Source organism: Lolium rigidum, chromosome 6, assembly GCF_022539505.1.
Source record: "Lolium rigidum isolate FL_2022 chromosome 6, APGP_CSIRO_Lrig_0.1, whole genome shotgun sequence".
Taxonomy (NCBI): domain Eukaryota; kingdom Viridiplantae; phylum Streptophyta; class Magnoliopsida; order Poales; family Poaceae; genus Lolium; species Lolium rigidum.
Window position 1 is genome coordinate 332988429 of NC_061513.1, and position 27328 is coordinate 333015756.

A 27328-nucleotide genomic window follows, 5' to 3' on the forward strand; every position below is an offset into this window, starting at 1 on the left:
CCTCTCTCACAATGAGCAACCTCTCTTTGCCATCGGACACCGAGAGCGAGGGGAAGCCGTCGGGATGGCGCCATTGGTTAGACAGAGTTGCAACGCCTAGCAGCTCTGGTTCCCCGCCGATGGATATCGAGGAGGATTGGGAGGCCAACGAGGAGGAGGAGGAGGAAGAGGCTGAGGAGGCGGCGGCGGCAAAGAAGGAGGCAAGGGCCCGGGCGAAGGCGGAGGCGAAAGCGAAGGCACAGCCGGCGAGCACCGACGATGACGAGGGCGACACAAGTTCCTCCGACGCATCGAACGACACCGGCTCTTCGAAAGAGGTGACGAGCAGGAAGCGCCACCGTGAGGACGACGAGGCGGGGCTATCAAAGAAGAAGTAGTTTAAAATTTTAGTTTATTTTTTCGATGTTTTTATATGTAATTAGTTTATATTTTTTGAAGTTTTTATATGTAATTTATTTATGTTGCACCGCTTTGAAAATTAGTATAACATTATATTTTCACCGTACCTATTCTTCTATCTAATAAAATAAGAATATAATGTTATTTTAAATTTTTGGGGGCGCATTTGGAGACACGGCTTGATAACGACGTCCCCCAAAACGCGGTACGAAGGAAACATATCTCCCAAACGCTTGATCCGACGTTGTTTTAAAGACACTTTGGAGACGCGGCTAGAGAGGCTCTTAGATACTCTATGATCAAGCTTATTACTACCTCCATTTGAAGGAATAAGGCGCCCTCGTTTTACGAGTTTTTTGTTTGACCAAGAATTACTTTAAATAGATAAAGATTGTTTCTATGAAATTAGTATCATTAAAAAATTCTTTTCAATACGAATCCAACGATACTAATTACATATAATATAATCAAGATTTTGTTGCTTAATTTTTATGGTCAAAGTTTATCTTGAAATACGTGTGCGCCTTATTCCTTGAAACGGAGGTAGTAATGCGCAAGTATTATGTGATTTAGGTAAGAACACGACGGGTCAATGCATGGATATCGCCTTCTCCATCAATACCATAGATGGACTACTCTAGGTGGCGGTCAACCTCCGAAGCCTTGCTGAACGATCGCTTTCGGACAGTGCGCGCGCGCGCGTATTTTATACGCTTTCCTGCTATACGATAAAACATGGACGGGTTATGCATGGACATCGCCTTCACAATTAATATACCACAGATGGCATGCTCGCATCAGTAGCATGGTTTGACATATACGGTTAGCTAAGCAACTAAGCAAGCACATGTTTGGCATTGGGTTTCTTGTGCCATTCAGTTTGTAAGACAATGCGGTAACGTCAGTCTTTTCTTAGAGTTGCTAGGATATTTGCTGAGTCAGATGAGATAGAATAGAGAAAGAGAAAGTTGTCTTCTCTTAGCTCAGGGGTGATCCCTTAGAAAATAAGAGAATACCATTTGCTCCATTGTACCATATGTTTTCTCTTAGCAACCTAATTTTCTACCAAATTTAATTGATTATCATTAATTGCAAGAGAAACACTAAGAGACAATGCATTGTACATGTTATAGTTATTATCTTCTCTACGATGGAGGGCTAAGAGAAGGTGTGGCTTCTCTATCATTGTACATACTCTAACGGATTGCACAAAGGTGCATGTCCGAGTTCATAGTCCTTTATCTTGTCGCGTCACGCGCTTGTGAGAGCGTGAGGAGCTACGGCAACAAAAAAAATTTGATACAATTTATGAGAAAATCGCACCTTAAAGCCACACAATTAATCGTGAAAAATTGTGTCTAATTATTCAACAGTTTTTTCATAAAGTTCGTGACACATTTCTTGAAACAGCAACACTGATAGCACCAACACTATACCAGAAGATCAGCTTATCCATAAGGGACGCCTTCAAGAAGGAAACAGTGCACAACTATTGCCGTCGTCCGATCATAGATTTTAGGTTTCCACCCTAAGAAAGTCCGCACTCTCAAAACAATGCCATCAACAAAAAACTTGCCAGGTATACCAATTAAAGTTCAGACCATGGATTTTTACCCTGAAAGATAAGACTCGAACTTCTCCTATCCAGTCGCCCCCACATCCAAGTCGTTGTTTCAAATCACGAAGCACCTAGCCAATTCCACATCACCAGCAAGATCCGACCATCATTGCTATTCTATACCGATCTCGGCTTTCATGACCTTCTCGCTAGCACCATGAAAAGAAAACAAGCTCCATGAGACACTACAAGGAAAACCCTTATAAGTAGGAATGTGTTCTGCAGCGAACCAATTAACCATGCGCTACTATTTTGTTTGTAGCGCACCTAAGCACGTGCGCCACTAAATTTGAAATTTCTGTGGTGCACCAACTTTTCATGCGCCACATAATTTGGCATTTCTGTGGCGCATCACCTCTCTATGCGCCATAAAAATCTGGTGGGCCACGTACTGCTAATTAGTGTGTTGACTAATTTTGAATATTTCTGTGGCATATGGAAAGGGATGCGCCACAGAAATGTCAGCTTTCTATGGTGCATGTGGCCAAAAGCGCCACAGAAAGAAGCATTTCTGTGGCGCATGGAGCTACATGCGCCAGAGAAGTTTTTTCAACCATGGATCGCCTTTTTCATGTTCAAAAAATCACAGAAAATTATAAAAACTTAAAAAAGAATATCATTTGAATTGTAATTATATTAAGTTGTATACTTGTCGGGAAAATTGGAAAAAATGAAGAATTTCGATGTATTTTGCAAAAAAAGATCAAGAAATCTTCAAATGGCTTTTCTGGTTACATATGAAGTCGGAAAAATACGCATAATATATCAAAATGACCGGGAGAAAATTCTACACCCGAATTGCACAGCCAGTGGTGATTCTCAAATTTACAGAATCGGCAAATTCAGAAAGAGTAAAAGGTTACGGTAAAGTCAAAAAAAATTCCTGGAAAAAATAAAAAATTCGATTTTTTTTTCTGTAACACACCATATGCACATGCGCCACAGAATTGTTAGGCCGAAATATCTAGCGGCGCCCTTCTCCCTTTATCTTTTCTCCTCCTCCCTCATCCTCTCCTCCACTTCTCCTCCACTTCCACTTCCACTTTCCCTTCTTCTCCCTTCACCCGGTGACCACCTCCACCACCCGACCTCCTCCTCCTCTGCCGACCACCTTCTTCTCCTCCTCCGGCGACCTCCTCCTCCTCCTCCTCCTCCGGCGACCACCTCCTCCTCCTCTTCCTCCGGCGACCACCACCTCTTCCTCCTCCTCCTCCTCCTCCGACCCCTTCCTCCCCCACCTCCGATGACCCCCTCCGGTTGGCCTCCTCATCCTCCTACTCCCCTCTAGTGACCCCCTCCGGCTGGCCTCATCCTCCTCCGCCTCTTCCTCCTCCTCATCCACCCACCCCACCCACCCACACGGGCGGCCTCCGGCAAATTTTAAAAAAAAATTCGGCGAAATTCTGGCGGCTCCAGAACTAGATCTGGCCGCTATTTTTAAAAAAAATTCAAAAAAAAATGTGGCGCGCCACCGCTGGGTGCGCCATAGAAGTTTGGAAATTTTGTGGCGCGTGTAGATATGCGCCACGGAAAAAATTTAGTGGTGTGAGTTCTGTGGCGCACAAAATATAAAAAAACGTGCGCCACGGGTGAGGGTTTTACTAGTAGTGTATATTAACAACCAGCAGAGCTTCGAAGCGCTCCCTCTGAAACCAAACGGTCAGATAGAAAATATGGGTGCGCACGACCGAAACCACCCAATCCAGCAATCTTCATGCATTATTCGCACAATGAATTTCGCTGGCAGGGTGATGACCCACAAGTATAGGGGGTGTATCGTAGTATCTTCGATAAGTAAGAATGTCGATCCCAACGAGGAGCAGAAGGTGTTGACAAGCAGTTTCGATGAAGGATTCACTGTAAATGCTCACGAGACAAGTATTCGGGGGTTTTGATGTAACAGATGAATAAAGTACGAGTAAGTAAAGTGCGGGAGTAACAATTGCAGCGAGTGGCCCAATCCTTTTTAGCACAAAGGACAAGCCGGTTTGTTTACTTATAATGACCGAACGTTCTCGAGGACACACGGGATTTTAGTCTAGTGCTTTCGCTACATACGGCTAATTAATCTTCATTGTTTTGATAAGTGTTGTGTGGGTGAACCTATGCTAATGTACCACCCTTCCTAGGACTAATACATACTTGTGATTATACCCCTTGCAAGCATCCGCAACTACAAGAAAGTAACTAAGATAAATCTAACCACGAGCCTTAAACTGCGAGATCCTCGCTATCCCTCCTGCATCGATATACCAACGGGGCTCGGGTTTCGTCACTCCGACAACCCCGCAATTGGCAAACGAGTACAAGATGCATTCCCTAGGCCCATAAAGGTGAAGTGTCGTGTAGTCGACGTTCACACGACACCACTAGAAGAATAACACCACAACTTAAATATCATAACATTGAATATTACTCAACCATACTTCACTACTAACATTTAGACTTCACCCATGTCCTCAAGAACTAAACGAACTACTCACGAGACATCATATGGAACATGATCGGATGTGATATGATAATGAATAACAATCTGAACATAAACCTTGGTTCAACGGTTTCACTCAATAGCATCAATAACAAGTAGGAATCAACACAGGAGAGTTTCCCCTATCAAACAATCAAGATCAAACCCAAATTGTTACAGCGGTGACGAGGTGCAGCGGTGGAGACGGCGGTGATGATGATGAAGATGATGATGATGGTGATGGAGATGATGTCCAGCTCGATGATGGTGACGATGGCGTCGATTTCTGTGACGCCCCGGAACCGGTACCATGAGGATTCCAGCGATCCCGCCGAAATCCGCACGATATCGATTCAGAGACGCCCTCCGACACGACGTGCGCGACGAATCACACACGTGATGCCAGGGGAATTAACATGAGCGGTAACATTACAACAGGATTACAATAGAGCCCACAAGATACATATATTACAAGAACGACTCCAACGAGTCAAGATACAAATATACAATACAAAGATCCAAATCATACAGAAGAGCGAATACATCCAAGTACGGACAAGATACAAATTGGACTAAGAGTCCTGAAGATAACCAGTGGCGTCCATAACCCTGCCCAGGCCAAGCCGGAAGGGTAACCTTGCTAATGTCGTCTTCATCGAACATATCTTCATACCTGCTCGGTTATATCCCGTAGAAGCAGCAATAAGTACGGGTTCGTACTTAACAAGACTTCAAGACGTATAAGCATTCGTCAACCAGTCATCCTTTGTACTTGAGGCACGCAGGGGACTTAGAGGACGCAAGAGGAACGTCATAGGCAATATGGTGGGGGTAAGCGGCAGCGCGCAAGTACTAAAAACCTATAGAGACACTCTACAACATTCGTCTAATCAGAGTAGATGAGAGAGCGCAAAAGCTAACAGTTCTATACTCTGCAAACATAACACAGCCGATGCGTTCCCCCTTCGCAAAGAGGTACTTACAAAGGCACTCACACGGTTGACAAGTTTTAACCATTTATTATAAAAGTTGTACTAACTTACTACACAAGTTATTATGATTGAAACAACAGGTGTAAGTTGTCTATGGTCCAGTCATACAGCTCCAAGTCGTCCATAACCACGGATACGGCTTATCGATAAGATTGTAACCCTGCAGGGGTGCCCAAATGTGCCCACACGCACGATCAACCCACTTACGACAGGTGGATATCACGACACGCACTCTCCTTCACGACAACAATGTCCAGGAAGCCACCTAACTAAGTTAAACCCGAATCGAGTCCGCCGACTCTCCGAGACGCGACCTAGGCGTTGCGAGAACGGCTAAGAGGATCGAGCCCACTAGAGGATGACCTCTTAACAATGCGGACCGCACCTACGAGCGTGCAAGAGACAACGGGGTTACAAGGCACTCACGGCTTCCCCAAAAGTAACATCATATCATCTGACCACAAAGAAACATGCTTGCACGCCCGGGAGAAACAAACAAACATTCGAACTAGTTGTGGCCACTGGACAAAGCTGTAGATTCCGACAGTGGTCGAGGGGAGACCCGGTAAGCATACCCACGTGTGGTTAGAGCGCTCAGTCTCGGAACAGATAACAAGAACTCGGGGTCCTAAGATATTTAGGAAACACAAGTGAGCCGTCACAAAACGATCAGCTGACCCACCGATGCCTCCGCTAACAATTATCAACAACTAAAGGAACCATGATTCTTCCCAACATATAACCCGATAAGATAACAATAACGGTAACGAGATAAAACAACACTAGCAGGCACTACGACTCGCAAGGCAGACTCGATAACCAAACAATAGCCGTGGGAGGTGATGGTGGCAATATGGGCTGCTTGAGGTAACAAGTGGAAAGGACACGTGACAAGAACGCAACTTAAGGATAGCATGAGGGAGAAGGCAAAATAAAATAGGTGAGCGACTCCTGCAGGGACAGGAGTATAGGGGAAATGCTTGCCTGTTAAAGCTTGCCGAGGAACATCCGGAGGGCTTGTCGTATCTCACAGCACCACTTCGTGATCCTATCCGCGAAGAAGCAAATGCTGGACAACAACGTATGCAAATCTTACTACTACGGATGAAGAAGATCCAGCATGATGAAGATGATATGCATGACGTGGCAATTATGATGCGATGCAACTTATCCATATTAAGCGGGATCGGAAACCCGAACAAACAATTATTGGATTCACGTTATTTTTCTACCGATAAATTTAAGTGTTGATTAGCATGGCATAACATGGCAGGGGTGAGCTACTTTAAAATTAAATGGTACCGGGACAACAAATAATTTATATCCCACATATTCCATATGTTACATTAGGTGATAATGCAAACTAGCACGAGACGATATGATGCAAAATGCAAACAGGCATATAGATGTCATATTTGTATTCATTGTACTTTTCTGATAAGATTTCATAAACAGAACATTTTATTTTAAATTGTAGAATAAAAGGAATGTCAATAAACAGATTTGCAAAGAAAAGATAAAGGGTTAACGAATAGACAGGAGAAGATCAATTGGAGTGCAGCGCAGGGTCAGACTACGATACAGTGCGATTGATGTACACCGAGGAGTGCAGATTAATTGAGTAATGAACACATGATTTGGCATCGATGTAAAAGATAACAAAAAAAAAGAGGTGGATCTGCAGGATGGAAGCAGCGACCTAGCCACTGAGATACTGTTCTGATTGTGGTAAAGGAGAGGATCGTGCTCTTTTAAATTGAAACTGACGGAGACACGTATGGGATGAAAAGCTAGCAGCTAAGCATGCAGGAAGGCAGCTGGATCGATCATGTTGTGCGTAGCTAGTTAGCTTAAGCAAGCAAAGCTAGCAGGTGAAACATTAGAAAAACTAGCTGGCTTGGTCCGAGGCGTTAACTGAACAAATACCACAGATGTTTTAACTGAACTTCACGGACAGTCCGCGCCGGTGACAGTGACGAATTTCTGGCGGATCTCCATGAACCTGTCTACCTGAGTGTGCAAAGGATGTCACGGAGACGCGCAGATCTTGCGGATGGTGTGCGTGAACGTGCGTCAACTGCAGGGAAACAACGGCGGGAGCAACGGTTGTACATGTGCAGCGGCGAGACCATGATGACCAACAAAGGGTGTTCCTGGACGTGTGCGGTGGCGGAAAGGAAGGTGAGAAGGGGACGTTGGAGCTCACCTAGGGAGGGCTGATGAAGGCGAATGGCTCGGGACGATCCGCGACGCCGGGAGACGAAGTAGGACACGGGCGAATGAGGAGGAGCTCGGTCTTGGACGAGGCGATGAGCATGGTGGCGACCTCGAACAGAAGAGAAGCCGTCAGAAATAGGCGTCGCCGAACAGTGAGCAATCAGGACGGGGAAGAGAGGGAAAAGGGGCGCCATCTCACCAGGAAGACAGTGGAGTGCTCGACGGCGACGGGGAAGAAGCGATGGCGCCGGAAACTCTGATTTCCTCGCCGGAGTCGGAGAAGGAACGGCGAGCCTGTGCTTGATTTAGGGCCTCCCGGAGAGATTCCTTGTACCCAGAGGAAGAGCACGACGAGGTGGAGATATTGGTGGCGACGGCGTGGCTGGGGACGGCCGGAAGCAGCGGGCCGACGGAGATGCAGGGACGGCAGCGCTGGGGTTTTTTCTTCGTTTGTTCAGTGAGAAAAGAGAAAAAGGTGGGGAGAAGGATAGAGCAGCGGCGGCGAGGGAGGGAGAAAGGCTAGGATTTCTCTGGCTCAAGGAAGGGGATTAAAAGGAGAATGGGGAGCAGGTGCGGCACGGCAAGCACGCAGCTGACGTGAACCAGAGAACTCTTTTTTTTTTTGAGAAACACAGTACAAACGCAAGCGCTCACACACACGCGCATACACTCACCCCTATGAACGCACACACGCACACCCTACCCCTATGAGCACCTTCGGAAGACTGAGTCGGCGGATTGGATCTTGAAATTGACGAAGTCACCACAGGCGCCTAACCAGAGAACTCACGCTCTCTTCGTGAGGAGGAGGAAGAAAACAACATCTCACGTGGTGATGTTGTTGGGCCAGTGAAAGAAGGCAGACCAAAATAAGGCTAGGAAAATCTCCTCTGAATTTGCTCATCAGCGGATACAGGAAAACAAGGGAAGCAGAGAAAAGAATAGAGAGGAAGAGAGAACAAAGAGAAACGGCAGTTTTGTAAAAACATTTATAAACCATATTTTCAATTACTTTGCCAAAATATTACAAATAATTTTAATTAGTTTTAGGTTTTGTTAAATAAGAAAAGAGTTTTCGGAGGGGTTTATAAAACCATACAAGAATAAGTAAGATAGAGTTTATTAAAATAATTTTGGGTTTTTGCAAAATATGCAAGGTGACATATGCATGATGCCATGATTATGCAAAAAGGAAAATAATAAACAAATCTAATATGGGGATTTTCGGGGCCATTACAATTTCCCCCTCCGGGAGGGAATTTCCCCGGCAGATCTCAGCCTGCCGGAGAGCTCTTTTCTCTCTGGTGTTCTCCGCCCCGCAGAGGCGGCTGTGGCTCTTCGCGACGTACCCCTGGAGCTTAGGTTTTCGAGACGAGGGAGTACGCGAAGAAAATGAGGCGAGAGGGGGCTGTGGGCCCCCTCCTCACAGGGCGGCGCGGTCAGGCCTTGGGCCGCGCCGGCCAATGAGGTGGGCCCACCTCGGGTCCCCTCGGCTCCCCCTTCCGGCTCCCTTCGTCTTCTGGAAAAATAGGATTTTTCATATAATTTCCGTCAACTGTTGATCTTCCGAAATATTGCATTCTGATGGCGCTTTTTCCAGCAGAATCCTGACTCCGGTGCGCGATCCTCCAATAATCATGAAACATGCAAAATAGATGAAATAATATAAGTATTATACCCAAATATGAAATATATCAATGAATAACAGCAAATTATGATATAAAATAGTGATGCAAATTGGACGTATCAACTCCCCCCAAGCTTAGACTTCGCTTGTCCCCAAGCGAAACTGAACTCGGTAAACAGGACCACATGTTTATGGAGTGAAGAGTCGATAAATCAAATACGGACATATTCATTCACACAAGACATTCTAGTAAACAACTTCCTCATATAATTCAACTTGAAGCAAGTATAAGGTAATCACAAATAAAGGTGCATAAGAAATCATAGTTGGTGATGGCAAACTTCGTTCTTAGTCAGAGAACAGTTAACAAATTATACTTATCTATTGAGCATCGCTTTCATATTAAAGCTTATGGTAAACTCGCATACTCAATCATAATGATCATTGATAACTTGCAAAGCTATATTCATTCAGATAAAACTTGTACTAAACAAGAAAGAGTAAAAGACATGATGAAGTAAATCAAAATATAATGATTTGATCACAACAACTCAAATGCTTGCTTAAGATGGAGGGGAATAGGTTTACTGACTCAGCATAAAGTAAAAGACAGACCCTTCGTAGAGGGAAGTATGGATTACTATTTTTGTGCTAGAGCTTTTCATTTTGAAACCAAGAAACAATTTTGTCAACGGTAGTAATAAAGCATATGTGTTATGTATAAGACATCTTATAAGTTGCAAGCCTCATGCATAGTATACTAATAGTGCTCGCACCTTGTCCTAATTAGCTTGGATTAACACAGATTATCATTGCATAGCATATGTTTCAACCAAGTGTCACAAAGGGGTACCTCTATGCCGCCCTGTACAAAGGTCTAAGGAGAAAGCTCGCATTGGATTTCTCGCTTTTGATTATTCTCAACTTAGACATCCATACCGGGACAACATAGACAACAGATAATGGAATCCTCTTTAATGCATAAGCATTCAACAACAATTATTATTCTCATAAGAGATTGAGGATTAGCTGTCCATACTGAAACTTCCACCATGAATCATGGCTTTAGTTAGCGGCCCAATGTTCTTCTCTAACAGTATGCATACTCAAACCATTTGATTGTGAAAACCGCCCTTACTTCAGACAAGACGAACATGCATAGCAACTCACATGATATTCAACAAAGGTAAAAGAGTTGATGGCTGATACGTCTCCGACGTATCGATAATTTCTTATGTTCTATGCCATATTATTGATGATACCTACATGTTTTATGCACACTTTATGTCATATTCGTGCATTTTCTGGAACTAACCTATTAACAAGATGCCGAAGTGCCGATTCTGTTTTCTCGCTGTTTTTGGTTTCAGAAATCCTAGTAACGAAATATTCTCGGAATTGGACGAAATCAAGACCCGGGGGCCTATTTTGCCACGAACCTTCCGGAAGACCGAAGAGCATACGAAGTGGGGCCACGAGGTGGCGACACCACAAGGCGGCGCGGCCGGAGGGGGCCCGCGCCGCCCTATGGTGTGGGCCCCTCGTCGGCCCTCCGACTACGCCCTTCCGCCTACTTAAAGCCTCCGTCGCGAAACCCACGATGCGAAAAACCACGATACGGAAAACCTTACCGAGACGCCGCCGCCGCCAATCCCATCTCGGGGGATTCGGAGATCTCCTCCAGCACCCTGCCGGAGAGGGGATTCATCTCCCGGAGGACTCTACACCGCCATGGTCGCCTCCGGAGTGATGAGTGAGTAGTTCACCCCTAGACTATGGGTCCATAGCAGTAGCTAGATGGTTGTCTTCTCCTCATTGTGCTTCATTGTTGGATCTTGTGAGCTACCTAACATGATCAAGATCATCTATCTGTAATACTCTATGTTGTGTTTGTCGGGATCCGATGGATAGAGAATACCATGTTATGTTAATTATCAAGTTATTACATATGTGTTGTTTATGATCTTGCATGCTCTCCGTTATTAGTAGAGGCTCTGGCCAAGTTTTTGCTCTTAACTCCAAGAGGGAGTATTTATGCTCGATAGTGGGTTCATGCCCGCATTGACACTGGGACAATGGACGAAAGTTCTAAGATTGTGTTGTGCTTGTTGCCACTAGGGATAAAACATTGGCGCTATGTCCGAGGATGTAGTTGTTGATTACATTACGCACCATACTTAATGCAATTGTCCGTTGCTTTGCAACTTAATACCGGAAGGGGTTCGGACGATAACTCGAAGGTGGACTTTTTAGGCATAGATGCGGTTGGATGGCGGTCTATGTACTTTGTCGTAATGCCCAATTAAATCTCACTATACTTATCATGACATGTATGTGCATTGTTATGCCCTCTCTATTTGTCAATTGCCCGACCGTAATTTGTTCACCCAACATGCTTTTATCTTATGGGAGAGACACCTCTAGTGAACTGTGGACCCCGGTCCATTCTTTCATACTCGAAATACAAATCTGCTCGCAATACTTGTTTCTACTGTTTTCTCTCGCAAACAATCATCTTCCACACAATACGGTTAATCCTTTGTTACAGCAAGCCGGTGAGATTGACAACCTCACTTGTTTCGTTGGGGCAAAGTACTTTGGTTGTGTTGCGCAGGTTCCACGTTGGCACCGGAATCTCCGGTGTTGCGCCGCACTACATCCCGCCACCATCAACCTTCAACGTGCTTCTTGGCTCCTCCCGGTTCGATAAACCTTGGTTTCTTTACGAGGGAAAACTTGCTGCTGTGCGCATCATACCTTCCTCTTGGGGTTCCCCAACGAACGTGTGAAATACACGCCATCAAGCTCTTTTACCGGCGCCGTTGCCGTGGAGATCAAGACACGCCGCAAGGGGAGTCTCCACTTCCCAACCTCTTTACTTTGTTTTTGTCTTGCTTTATTTTATTTACTACTTTGTTTGCTGCATTATATCAAAACACAAAAAAAATTAGTTGCTAGTTTTACTTTATTTACTGTCTTGCACTCTATATCAAAAACACAAAAAAATTAGTTTACTTGCATTTACTTTATCTAGTTTGCTTTATTTACTACTGCTGAAATGGCCACCCCTGAAAATACTAAGTTGTGTGACTTCACTAGCACAAATAATAATGATTTCCTATGCACACCTATTGCTCCACCTGCTACTACAGCGGAATTCTTTGAAATTAAACCTGCTTTACTAAATCTTGTTATGCGAGTGCAATTTTCTGGTGTTAGTTCTGATGATGCTGCTCCCCATCTCAATAATTTTGTTGAATTGTGTGAAATGCAAAAGTATAAAGATGTAGATGGTGATATTATAAAATTAAAATTGTTCCCTTTCTCATTAAGAGGAAGAGCTAAAGATTGGTTGCTATCTCTGCCTAAGAATAGTATTGATTCCTAGACTAAATGCAAGGATGCTTTTATTGGTAGATATTATCCCCCTGCTCAAATTATATCTTTGAGGAGTAGCATAATGAATTTTAAACAATTGGATAATGAACATGTTGCTCAAGCTTGGGAAAGAATGAAATCTCTGGTTAAAAATTGCCCAACCCATGGACTGACTACTTGGATGATCATCCAAACCTTCTATGCAGGACTAAATTTTTCTTCACGGAATTTATTGGATTCAGCTGCTGGAGGTACCTTTATGTCCATCACTCTTGGTGAAGCAACAAAGCTCCTTGATAATATGATGATTAATTACTCCGAATGGCACACGGAAAGAGCTCCACAAGGTAAGAAGGTAAATTCTGTTGAAGAATCCTCTTCCTTGAATGATAAGGTTGATGCTATTATGTCTATGCTTGTGAATGATAGGACTAATGTTGATCCTAATATTGTTCCATTAGCTTCATTGGTTGCCCAAGAAGAACATGTTGATGTAAACTTCATTAAAAATAATAATTTCAACAACAATGCTTATCGGAACAATTCTAGTAATAACTATAGGCCATATCCTTATAATAATGGTAACAGTTATGCTAATTCTTATGGGAATTCTTATAACAATAATAGGAATACACCCCCTGGACTTGAAGCTATGCTTAAAGAATTTATTAGTACACAAACTGCCTTTAACAAATCTGTTGAGGAAAAGCTCAATAAAATTGATATTCTTGCTTCTAGAGTTGATAGTCTTGCCTCTGATGTTGATCTTTTGAAATCAAAAGTTATGCCTAATAGGGATATTGAAAATAAAATTGTTACTACAGCAAATGCCATCCAAGTTAGAATTAATGAGAATATAATATTAATGGCTGAACTGCGTGCTAGGTGGGATAGAGAAGAAAATGAAAAACTAGCTAAAGAGAAAAATGTAGCTAAAGTTTGGACTATTACCACCACTAGCAATGCTAATGATTCACATGTTGCTGCACCTCCTACTATCAATGGTAAAATAATTGGTGTTGGCAATGCTTCTACCCCTAGTGCAAAGCGCGCAAAATTACCTGAAACTGCTAAAACTGCTGAAACTGCTTCGTGATAAAACCGCTGAATTTTTTCCAACCTTGGGGATGATAATCCCATTGCTTTAGATTGTAATGATTTAGATTTTGATGATTGCCACATCTCTGAAGTTATAAAGTTCTTACAAAAACTTGCTAAAAGTCCCAATGCTAGCGCTGTAAACTTGGCTTTCACAAAACATATTACAAATGCTCTCATAAAAGCTAGAGAAGAGAAACTAAAACTTGAAACTTCTATTCCTAGAAAGCTAGAGGATGGTTGGGAGCCCATCATTAAAATGAGAGTCAAAGATTTTTATTTTAATGCTTTATGTGATCTTGGTGCAAGTATTTCTGTTATGCCTAAAAAAGTCTATGATATGCTTGACTTGCCACCATTGAAAAACTGTTATCTGGATGTTAATCTCGCTGATAATGCTAAAAAAAACCTTTGGGGAAAGTTGATAATGTTCATATTATGGTTAACAATAACCTTGTCCCCGTTGATTTTGTTGTCTTGGATATTGAATGCAATGCATCTTGCCCCATTATATTGGGAAGACCTTTTCTTCGAACCGTTGGTGCTACTATTGATATGAAGGAAGGTAATATTAAATATCAATTTCCTCTCAAGAAAGGTATTGAACACTTCCCTAGAAAGAGAATGAAGTTACCTTATGATTCTATTATTATAACAAATTATGATGTTGATGCTTCATCTCTTGATGTTACTTGATATACACTCTCTGCGCCTAGCTGAAAGGCGTTAAAGAAAAGCGCTTATGGGAGACAACCCATGTTTTTACTACAGTATTTTTGTTTTATATTTGAGTCTTTGAAGTTGTTTACTACTGTAGCAACCTCTCCTTATCTTAGTTTTATGTTTTGTTGTGCCAAGTAAAGTCTTTGATAGTAAAGTAAGTACTAGATTTGGATTACTGCGCAGTTCCAGATTTCTTTGCTGTCACGAATGTGGGTCTACCTCCCTGTAGGTAGCTCGGAAAATTAAGCAAATTTACGTGCATGATCTTCAGATATGTACGCAACTTTCATTCAATTTGGGCATTTTCATTTGAGCAAGTCTGGTGGCCTAATAAAATCCATCTTTACGGACTGTTCTGTTTTGACAGATTCTGCCTTTTATTTCGCATTGCCTCTTTTGCTATGTTGGATGAATTTCTTTGATCCATTAATGTCCAGTAGCTTTATGCAATGTCCAGAAGTGTTAAAAATGATTGTGTCACCTCTGAACATGTTAATTTTTATTATGCACTAACCCTCTAATGAGTTATTTCGAGTTTGGTGTGGAGGAAGTTTTCAAGGATCAAGAGAGGAGTATGATACAATATGATCAAGGAGAGTGAAAGCTCTAAGCTTGGGGATGCCCCGGTGGTTCACCCCTGCATATTCTAAGAAGACTCAAGCGTCTAAGCTTGGGGATGCCCAAGGCATCCCCTTCTTCATCGACAACATTATCGGGTTCCTCCCCGAAACTATATTTTTATTCCGTCACATCTTATGCACTTTGCTTGGAGCGTCGGTTTGTTTTTGTTTTTGTTTTGTTTGAATAAAATGGATCCTAGCATTCACTTTATGGGAGAGAGACACGCTCCGCTGTAGCATATGGACAAGTATGTCCTTAGGCTCTACTCATAGTATTCATGGCGAAGTTTCTTCTTCGTTAAATTGTTATATGGTTGGAATTGGAAAATGCTACATGTAGTAACTCTAAAATGTCTTGGATAATTTGATACTTGGCAATTGTTGTGCTCATGTTTAAGCTCTTGCATCATACACTTTGCACCCATTAATGAAGAAACACTTAGAGCTTGCTAATTTGGTTTGCATATTTGGTTTCTCTAGAGTCTAGATAATATCTAGTATTGAGTTTTGAACAACAAGGAAGACGGTGTAGAGTCTTATAATGTTTACAATATGTCTTTTATGTGAGTTTTGCTGCACCGTTCATCCTTGTGTTTGTTTCAAATAACCTTGCTAGCCTAAACCTTGTATCGAGAGGGAATACTTCTCATGCATCCAAAATACTTGAGCCAACCACTATGCCATTTGTGTCCACCATACCTACCTACTACATGGTATTTATCCGCCATTCCAAAGTAAATTGCTTGAGTGCTACCTTTAAAATTTCATCATTCGCCTTTACAATATATAGCTCATGGGACAAATAGCTTAAAAACTATTGTGGTATTGAATATGTACTTATGCACTTTATCTCTTATTAAGTTGCTTGTTGTGCGATAACCATGTTTCTGGGGACGCCATCAACTATTCTTTGTTGAATATCATGTGAGTTGCTATGCATGTCCGTCTTGTCTGAAGTAAGCGATATCTACCACCTTAATGGTTGGAGCATGCATATTGTTAGAGAAGAACATTGGGCCGCTAACTTAAGCCATGATCCATGGTGGAAGTTTCAGTTTTGGACATATATCCTCAATCTCATATGAGAATAATAATTGTTGCCACATGCTTATGCATTAAAGAGGAGTCCATTATCCGTTGTCCATGTTGTCCCGGTATGGATGTCTAAGTTGAGAATAATCAAAAGCGAGAAATCCAAAATGCGAGCTTTCTCCTTAGACCTTTGTACAGGCGGCATGGAGGTACCCCATTGTGACACTTGGTTAAAACATGTGCATTGCAAAGATCCGGTAGTCCAAGCTAATTAGGACAAGGTGCGGGCACTATTAGTATACTATGCATGAGGCTTGCAACTTGTAAGATATAATTTACATAACTCATATGCTTTATTACTACCGTTGACAAAATTGTTTCATGTTTTCAAAATAAAAGCTCTAGCACAAATATAGCAATCGATGCTTTCCTCTTTGAAGGACCATTCTTTTTACTTTTATGTTGAGTCGGTTCACCTATCTCTCTCCACCTCAAGAAGCAAACACTTGTGTGAACTATGCATTGATTCCTACATACTTGCATATTGTACTTGTTATATTACTCTATGTTGACAATTATCCATGAGATATACATGTTACAAGTTGAAAGCAACCGCTGAAACTTAATCTTCCTTTGTGTTGCTTCAATGCCTTTACTTTGATTTATTGCTTTATGAGTTAACTCTTATGCAAGACTTATTGATGCTTGTCTTGAAGTACTATTCATGAAAAGCCTTTGCTTTATGATTCACTTGTTTACTCATGTCATTACCATTGTTTTGATCGCTGCATTCACTACATATGTTTACAAATAATATGATCAAGGTTATGATGGCATGTCACTTCAGAAATTATCTTTGTTATCGTTTTACCAGCTCGGGACGAGCAGAACTAAGCTTGGGGATGTTTAATACGTCTCCGACGTATCGATAATTTCTTATGTTCTATGCCATATTATTGATGATACCTACATGTTTTATGCACACTTTATGTCATATTCGTGCATTTTCTGGAACTAACCTATTAACAAGATGCCGAAGTGCCGATTCGTTGTTTTACTGCTGTTTTTGGTTTCGAAATCCTAGTAACGAAATATTCTCGGAATTGGACGAAATCAAGACCCGGGGGCCTATTTTGCCACGAACCTTCCGGAAGACCGAAGAGCATACGAAGTGGGGCCACGAGGTGGCGACACCACAAGGCGGCGCGGCCGAGAGGGGCCCGCGCCACCCTATGGTGTGGGCCCCTCGTCGGCCCTCCGACTCGCCCTTCCGCCTACTTAAAGCCTCCGTCGCGAAACCCCACGATGCGAAAAACCACGATACGAAAAACCTTATTGAGACGCCGCCGCCGCCAATCCCATCTCGGGGGATTACGGAGATCTCCTCCGGCACCCTGCCGGAGAGGGGATTCATCTCCCGGAGGACTCTACACCGCCATGGTCGCCTCCGGAGTGATGAGTGAGTAGTTCACCCCTGGACTATGGGTCCATAGCGGTAGCTAGATGGTTGTCTTCTCCTCATTGTGCTTCATTGTTGGATCTTGTGAGCTGCCTAACATGATCAAGATCATCTATCCGTAATACTCTATGTTGTGTTTGTCGGGATCCGATGGATAGAGAATACCATGTTATGTTAATTATCAAGTTATTACATATGTGTTGTTTATGATCTTGCATGCTCTCCGTTATTAGTAGAGGCTCGGCCAAGTTTTTGCTCTTAACTCCAAGAGGGAGTATTTATGCTCGATAGTGGGTTCATGCCTGCATTGACACACGGGACGAGTGAAGAAAGTTCTAAGGTTGTGTTGTGCTATTGCCACTAGGGATAAAACATTGGCGCTATGTCCGAGGATGTAGTTGTTGATTACATTACACACCATACTTAATGCAATTGTCTGTTGCTTTGCAACTTAATACTGGAAGGGGTTCGGACGATAACCTGAAGGTGGACTTTTTAGGCATAGATGCAGTTGGATGGCGGTCTATGTACTTTGTCGTAATGCCCAATTAAATCTCACTATACTTATCATGACATGTATGTGCATTGTTATGCCCTCTCTATTTGTCAATTGCCCGATCGTAATTTGTTCACCCAACATGCTTTTATCTTATGGGAGAGACACCTCTAGTGAACTGTGGACCCCGGTCCATTCTTTAATACTGAAATACAAATCTGCTCGCAATACTTGTTTCTACTGTTTTCTCTGCAAACAATCATCTTCCACACAATACGGTTAATCCTTTGTTACAGCAAGCCGGTGAGATTGACAACCTCACTCGTTTCGTTGGGGCAAAGTACTTTGGTTGTGTTGTGCAGGTTCCACGTTGGCGCCGGAATCTCTGGTGTTGCGTCGCACTACATCCTGCCGCCATCAACCTTCAACGTGCTTCTTGGCTCCTCCTGGTTCGATAAACCTTGGTTTCTTTCTGAGGGAAAACTTGCTGCTGTGCGCATCATACCTTCCTCTTGGGGTTCCCCAACGAACGTGTGAAATACACGCCATCAATGGCGTCCCCAGAAAACATGGTTACCGCTCAACAAGCAACTTACTAAGAAATAAGACACATAAGTACATATTCTTCACCACGATAGTTTTTAAGCTATTTGTCCCATGAGCTGTATATTGCAGAGGTAAAGGATAGAAATTTTAAAGGTAGCACTCAAGCAATTTACTTTGGAATGGCGGAGAAATACCATGTAGTAGGTAGATATGGTGGACACAAACGGCATAGGTTTGGGTTGAGGTTTGGATGCACGAGAAGCATTCCCTCTCAGTACAGGTCTTTGGCTAGCAAGGTTAATTAGCAAGCACAAAAGTTGAGGGAAACAAACGAATATACATGTGATAGAAACAATCATGCATCTTTCTTGTAAGCACATACAATTTTAACTTCAGAATAATAAGCTATAAGCTAACAAGAAAGGAAGACAATGAAACAACTATATGTATTTCTCTTTTCTACTTAAACCTCAAGGTGTTGTTGCTATTGACCAATGCTAAGTTTGCCAAAACCAAATAGATTTACTCAATGCTCCCAAAGTGGTACCAATACTAAAATCAAGATCAATCATATAATAGAAATTGCAAACTAAAATAAGGTGTGCAATATGTAAATGATAAGACTTCTCATTAATATTTCATAACGATAACTCACACCAAGGGATACATAGACAAACTAAAGGAGAGATACTTCCACACTGCAACCCATCTTATATGATAACTTCCCTACTCATGATATGACACTACTTGATAGTAAAAAGTAAAAAGGTAGTGATGATGTGATACCGCGGCACTCCCCAAGCTTGGAACAAACCAAGGGGATGCCAATACCGATGATGAATTACTCCTTTGGCGATGGTGGTGATGAATTCCTCCCGCGCTTCTTACAGATCTCCTTCAGCTTCAGCTTCTCAGCTTGGCAATTCTGCACTAAGACTCGAAGATATTCATTGTTATCTAAAGTTGGCGGTGGCGACCTTGTGATGGGTATCGAGTAATATTCCAGCATTCTACGGAGTCGGTAATTCTCCTCCTGGAGTATCTCCACTTCTCTCCTTAGTGCCCGATATTGACCACAAAACTCATCAGTAGTCCGTAGAGCTTCTTCCAGCACAGGGAAAGAGTCGAGGCCAAGAGCAGGTGGTAAGGGTCCCTGCAAGTTATGAGAGAAAGAACGTCGAGTGTCAACAGATCCCACCAAGATTTGCTTACTCCCAACAACTTGTTGCTCTTGTTTTGACGACACCCTTTTCACTTCTTCCTTCGAAGGCCCTTTTCCCTTGTTGTCGGAGGCCATGGTGCTCTAGATCAAAGACAGATCCTGGCAGAAATAGCTCAAAACAAAACACGTCGAGAAAACGATATACGGACCTCCAGGGGTCCGGGGGATTATATAGCAGGAATTTTTATGTCATAAGGAAAGTACCAGGTCGAACCAGAGTCGGAGAGGGACAACGAGGCGGTGTCCTCATAGGGCGGCGCGGCCAAGCTGGGGCCCGCGCCGGCCTGTGGGGGCACCTCCTCGTGCGCCTCCTCCACTCCGTTTCTATATTGTTCGGAAAGTAAATCGCGAACTTTTTATTACCTATACTGTTACCTATTCAAAGTCGAGTTACGCGGACTGTCAATTTGACCTTTGATGAAAGCCTCCGGTGTTTCCACTCGAATAACATCAACATCTACATTATAAGAATGACCCGAGATATAATGCTTGAGTCTTTGTCCATTCACCACTTGCGTGGCATTGCCTTGGAGAGAACTAATTTTAATTGCTCCTGAATGATACACCTCCTCAACAACATATGGTCCTTCCCATTTCGAGAGTAATTTCCACGCAAAGAATCCGAGACGAGACCGATACAATAGGACTTTATCCCCAATATTAAACTCTCTTTTGATAATCCTTCTATCATGCCATTTCTTAACTTTCTCTTTAAAGAGTTTAGCATTTTCATAAGCTTCACTTCTCCATTCATCTAGAGAACTTAATTGCAGCAACCTCTTATTACCGGCTAGTTTAGGATCTTTATTTAGTTCTCTAACAGCCCAATAAGCTTTGTGCTCTAGTTCTAAAGGTAAATGACAAGCTTTTCCATAAACCATTTTATAAGGTGACATTCCCATGGGGTTTTTATAAGCGGTTCTATAAGCCCATAGTGCTTCCTTCAACTTACTAGCCCAATTCTTTCTAGTTTTATTAACAGTCTTTTGCAAGATAGATTTAATTTCTCTATTCGATAGTTCTACTTGCCCACTAGTTTGAGGATGATAAGCGGAAGCAATTCTATGATTAATACCATATTTAGCAAGAGTTTTTCTAAAACCACCATGAATAAAATGAGAACCTCCATCTGTCATAATATATCTAGGAACTCCAAATCTAGGAAAAATAATGTCTAAAAGCATTCTTAAAGAGGTCTCACCATCAACACTTTTTGTAGGTATGGCTTCCACCCATTTAGTAACATAATCAACAGCAACAAGTATATGAGTGTTACCTTCCGAAGAGGGAAAAGGTCCCATGAAGTCAAATCCCCAACAATCAAACGGTTCAATAACAAGAGTATAATTCATAGGCATTTCATTTCGTCTGGAGATATTACCAACCCTTTGACATTCATCACAAGATAAAATAAACTTCCTTGCATCTTTGAAGAGAGTTGGCCAATAAAAACCTGATTGTAGAACCTTTCGCGCGGTTCTATCTCCGGCGTGATGTCCTCCATAAGCACTACCATGACATTTACTCAATATCTCTTGTTGTTCATATTCGGGAACACACCTTCGCAGAATACCATCCACTCCTTCTTTATATAAGTGTGGGTCATCCCAAAAATAATGCCTCAAGTCATAAAAGAATTTCCTCCTTTGCTGAGCTGAAAAGGTTGGAGGCAAGTACTTGGAAACAATAAAGTTAGCATAATCGAGCATACCAAGGATCTGTCTCGCGAGCTCACCTTTATTACAGCCAATTGTTCATTTGGAAAACTATCATTAACGGGAACAGGATCATAAGCAATATTTTCCAATCTAGACAAATTATCAGCAACAGGATTATCAGCACCTTTCCTATCTACAATATGTAAATCAAATTCTTGCAAAAGAAGTACCCATCTAATAAGCCTTGGCTTAGCATCTTTCTTCGTCATAAGGTATCTAATTGCAGCATGATCAGTATGAATAGTAACTTTTGAATCAACGATATAAGATCTAAACTTATCACAAGCAAAGACTACAACTAACAATTCTTTTTCAGTAGTAGCATAATTTCTTTGAGCAGCATCAAGAGTTTTACTAGCATAATGAATAACATTCAGTTTTTATCTACTCGCTGTCCAAGAACAGCGCCTACAGCAAAATCACTAGCATCACACATAATTTCAAATGGTAAATTCCAATCAGGGGGTTCAACTATAGGGGCAGTTGTTAAGGCTCTTTTTAGAGTTTCGAAAGCTTCCTTACAATCATAATCAAAAACAAAAGGTACATCTTTTTGAAGAAGATTAGTAAGAGGCTTTGAAATCTTGGAGAAATCTTTAATAAACCTCCTATAAAACCCAGCATGACCAAGAACACTACGAATACCTTTAACATCCCTAGGATAGGGCATCTTCTCAATTGCTTCAACTTTAGCTCTATCAACTTCGATACCTCTCTCGGAAATTTTATGTCCCAATACAATTCCTTCATTAACCATAAAGTGGCATTTCTCCCAATTAAGAACAAGGTTAGTTTCTTCACATCTCCGCAAAACTTTATCAAGGTTTCGCAAGCAACTATCAAAAGAATTCCCATAGACCAGAAAAATCATCCATGAATACCTCTACAATACTCTCACAAAAGCCATGAAAAATAGCAGACATGCATCTTTGAAAAGTAGCAGGAGCATTACATAAACCAAAAGGCATACGCCTATAAGCATAAGTTCCATAGGGACAGGTGAAAGTGGTTTTCTCTTGATCTTTAGTTTTAACAGCAATTTGTGAAAACCCAGAATAACCATCAAGAAAGCAAAAATGAGTATTTTTAGATAACCTTTCTAACATTTGATCAATAAAAGGCAAAGGGTAATGATCTTTCTTAGTAACCTTATTAACTTTTCGATAATCAATGCACATTCTATACCCTACAACTACACTTTGAGGTATGAGCTCATCATTATCATTAGGCACAACAGTCATTCCTCCTTTTTTAGGAACACAATGCACAAGACTAACCCATCTACTATCAGCAATAGGATATATAATACCAGCTTCAAGGAGTCTTAATACCTCATTTCTTACCACATCCTTCATCTTAGGAATTAGACGACGCTGAGGTTCAACAACAGGCTTCACATCATCTTCCATATTAATGGCGTGTTGGCAAATAGAGGGAGAAATCCCCTTCAAGTCATCAAGAGTGTAGCCAATAGCACCTCGGTGTTTCTTCAGTATTTCCAATAACCTTTCTTCTTCAAACTCTAAAGCTTAGAACTAATAATAACAGGATATATTTTCTTATCATCAATATGAGCATATTTAATATTATCGAGCAATGGTTTTAAATCAAAGACAGGATCTTCCTTTGGTGGTGGTGTTGTACCCGGATCTTCCACCGGTAAATCATGCTTAAGAATAGGTTGACGAAGGAAAATTTCATCAAGCTCATCTCTTTCTTCCCTAAAAACTTCACTCTCACTATTCTCCAAATGTTGCTGCAAAGGATTACTAGGAGCAAGAGCAATAGATGCACACTTGTTCAACTTTAAAATCACTATTAGGCGAATCAATTTTATAAGGAGTTTTGGTAAATTTAGAGAAGTTAAACTCATAAGATTCACCATCAAATTTGGTCAAAATTTTCTCTTTCTTGCAATCTATAATAGCTCCACAAGTATTTAGAAAAGGTCTACCAAAAATGATAGGACAATATTTACTAGCAACGAGAACCAAGTACCAAAAAGTCAGCAGGATATTTAATCTTACCACATTGAACTTCCACATCTCGAACAATACCAATAGGAGAGATAGTTTCTCTATTAGCCGGCGAATAACCACATCAATATCTTCAAGTTCACAAGAACCAATTTCGTGCATAATCTCCGTGTAAAGCTCATAAGGAATAGCACTAATACTTGCACCAATATCACATAAACCATAATAACAATGATCACCAATTCTAACGGATAGCATAGGAACACTAGCTTTCCTAGACTTATTAGGATGCGAAACAATATTAGAGGCATCTTCACGAGAAAATAATATGACCATCCTCTACATTTTCGAGTCACAAGATCTTTAACAATTGCAACAACGAAGTTCAACTTTTATTTGTTCTTCGAGTTCTATAGGGTTCTTTTCACTTTTATGAACCGCACTATTTATAACGAGTACTCCTTCATTTTAGCGAGGAAAGGAGTTTTTTCAATATAAGCTTCGGGAATAACATGATCAACAGTTTCAACTACAACACATTTATTTATAGATGAATCAATTTTATCTTTATACGGTTCATGATACTTATCAAAGTTCTTCTTAGGAAATTCATAATGAGAGGCAAAAGCTTTATAAAGATTTGCAGCAACTTGAGAATCAAGACCATAAGTAGCACTCATATTACGAAATTTATCAGTATCCATAAAAGCTTCAATGCATTTATAATCATAATTTATACCTGATTCTCTATCCTTGTCGTTCTCCCATTCTTCAGTATTTTCTTTGATCCGATTAAGAAGGTCCCTTTTAAACTCTTCCTTGTTGCGTGTAAATGATCCAGAACAAGAAGTATCCAGCAAGGTCTTGTCTTGAAAAGAAAGTCTTGCATAGAAATTATCAATAATAATATTACCAGGAAGCTCATGAATGGGGCATTTGAGCATTAAAGACTTCAATCTCCCCCACGCTTGGGCAATACTCTCTCCTTCATGAGGCCAAAAATTATATATGTGATTCCGATCTTTGTGAATCTCACTTGGAGGATAGAACTTAGAATAAAACCGGGGCACAATATCATTCCATTCAAGAGAATCCCCATTATCCAAGTAATTTATACCAATGCGCCGCTTTACCGGACAGGTGATATAGAGAATAGTTTCTTCCTCACTTCATCCATAGCAATACCTGCACACTTGAATAAACCGCATAATTCATGTAAGAACAAGTAAATGATCTCCGGGGTGGACGGTTCCATCCCCCGTATAACGGTTACCCACTACACGTTCAATAATTTTCATAGGTATTTTGTATGGTATTTCTTCCTTACTCGGCGCCTCATCCACTACCTTTGCAGTAGTAGTAGATTTCCCAAATAAACACTCAAGAGAAGATCTCTCCATAATGAGTTATAGCAGAGAGCAGAAATAAAATCAGCACAAACGAGTAGAAATTTCCCTTACCAATTCCACTTACCAATAGCGCTTCACTCCCCGGCAACGGCGCCGTGAAAATAGTCTTGATGACCCACAAGTATAGGGGGTGTATCGTAGTATCTTTGATAAGTAAGAATGTCAATCCCAACGAGGAGCAGAAGGTGTTGACAAGCAGTTTCGATGAAGGATTCACTGTAAATGCTCACAGACAAGTATTCAGGGGGTTTTGATGTAACAGATGAATAAAGTACGAGTAAGTAAAGTGCGAGAGTAACAATTGCAGCGAGTGACCCAATCCTTTTTAGCACAAAGGACAAGCCGGTTTGTTTACTTATAATGACCAAACGTTCTCGAGGACACACGGGATTTTAGTCTAGTGCTTTCGCTACATACGGCTAATTAATCTTCATTGTTTTGATAAGTGTTGTGTGGGTGAACCTATGCTAATGTACCACCCTTCCTAGGACTAATACATACTTGTGATTATACCCCTTGCAAGCATCCGCAACTACAAGAAAGTAATTAAGATAAATCTAACCACAGCCTTAAACTCGAGATCCTCGCTATCCCTCCCCGCATCGATATACCAACGGGGGCTCAGTGTTTCGTCACGCCGGCAAGCCCGCAATTGGCAAACGAGTACAAGATGCATTCCCCTAGGCCCATAAAGGTGAAGTGTCGTGTAGTCGACGTTCACACGACACCACTAGAAGAATAACACCACAACTTAAATATCATAACATTGAATATTACTCAACCATACTTCACTACTAACATTTAGACTTCACCCATGTCCTCAAGAACTAAACGAACTACTCACGAGACATCATATGGAACATGATCAGAGGTGATATGATAATGAATAACAATCTGAACATAAACCTTGGTTCAACGGTTTCACTCAATAGCATCAATAACAAGTAGGAATCAACACCGGGAGAGTTTCCCTATCAAACAATCAAGATCAAACCCAAATTGTTACAGCGGTGACGAGGTGCAGCGGTGGAGACGGCGGTGATGATGATGAAGATGATGATGATGGTGATGGAGATGATGTCCAGATCGATGAAGGTGACGATGGCGTCGATTTCCCCCTTCGGGAGGGAATTTCCCCGGCAGATCTCAGCCTGCCGGAGAGCTCTTTTCTCTCTGGTGTTCTCCGCCCCGCAGAGGCGGCTGTGGCTCTTCGCGACGTACCCCTGGAGCTTAGGTTTTTCGGGACGAGGGAGTACGCGAAGAAAAGGAGGCGAGAGGGGGCTGTGGGCCTCCTCCTCACAGGGCGGCGCGGCCAGGCCTTGGGCCGCGCCGGCCTATGAGGTGGGCCCACCTCGGGTACCCTCGGCTCTCCCTTCTGGCTCCCTTCGTCTTCTGGAAAAATAGGATTTTTCATATAATTTCCGTCAACTGTTGATCTTCCGAAATATTGCATTCTGACGGCGCTTTTTCCAGCAGAATCCTGACTCCGGTGCGCGATCCTCCAATAATCATGAAACATGCAAAATAGATGAAATAATATAAGTATTATATCCAAATATGAAATATATCAATGAATAACAGCAAATTATGATATAAAATAGTGATGCAAATTGGACGTATCACGAGGCCTTCCGGAACACGACAATCCATCCAGACTGATGGGAACAAGCATCCGATAGATCTTCAACTTGGTGCGAAAAGAATCCGAAGACCGCCGCCTTTATTCAGATCGGACTCCAACGACACCGACCATCCTGGGTCGGCCGATGCAATGCCGGAGACGCTAGGCGAAGACAAACCCTCGCCTGAGCAGCGCCCTGCAGACCAGCATCCGAACCTCCACAACCAAGATCACGGAGAGACATGCCCTGGCTAGATGCGCCGCCCCAGGGAACCATCAGCAGCAGCACGCGCCCAGCAGGGCACCGCGCCGCCCCGTAGAGCCCCTGCTAGGCACGAACCCACGCGACAGCCTCGGCCCGCTAGGCCCCGATGGGTCCCAGATCGAGCCCTCGCTGCAGCGATGTCGCTCCTCGGGCGCTGCCAACCGCCAGCCGCCTCCTCCATCGATCCCCAGCTGCGCCCACCGCCCATGCCTCTAGGCAGCCGCCCAGAGCCGGAGCATCTCCGCCCAGGTCACCTCCCGCCTACTCGCCCGCGATGAAGGAAAAAAACGCCCGCAGCCAGCTTCCTTGGGGCGCGCCATGGCTTTGTCGGCGGCCCCTCCAGCGGCGGCGATGCAAGGGAGGAAGGGGAGGAGGACCTAGTGGCTGGCGGCTAGGATTTCCCCCAAGTTGCCAGAGGGAAGGCGACGCGAGGGACGATTCAGGA

General features: G+C 42.4%; 1 protein-coding gene across 1 annotated transcript; it reads right to left on the reverse strand.

Annotated features, from left to right (window-relative positions):
- Positions 1-1031: 1031 nt before the first annotated feature.
- LOC124664820 lies at positions 1032-26862 on the reverse strand. Its single transcript, XM_047202254.1, has 5 exons — positions 26797-26862; positions 7893-8212; positions 7683-7802; positions 5121-5157; positions 1032-1160 (listed from the first exon to the last, which is right to left on the reverse strand). Exons 1-5 carry the CDS (start codon positions 26860-26862, stop codon positions 1032-1034), a joined length of 672 nt encoding a protein of 223 aa, XP_047058210.1.
- Between the last annotated feature and the right edge of the window lie 466 nt (positions 26863-27328).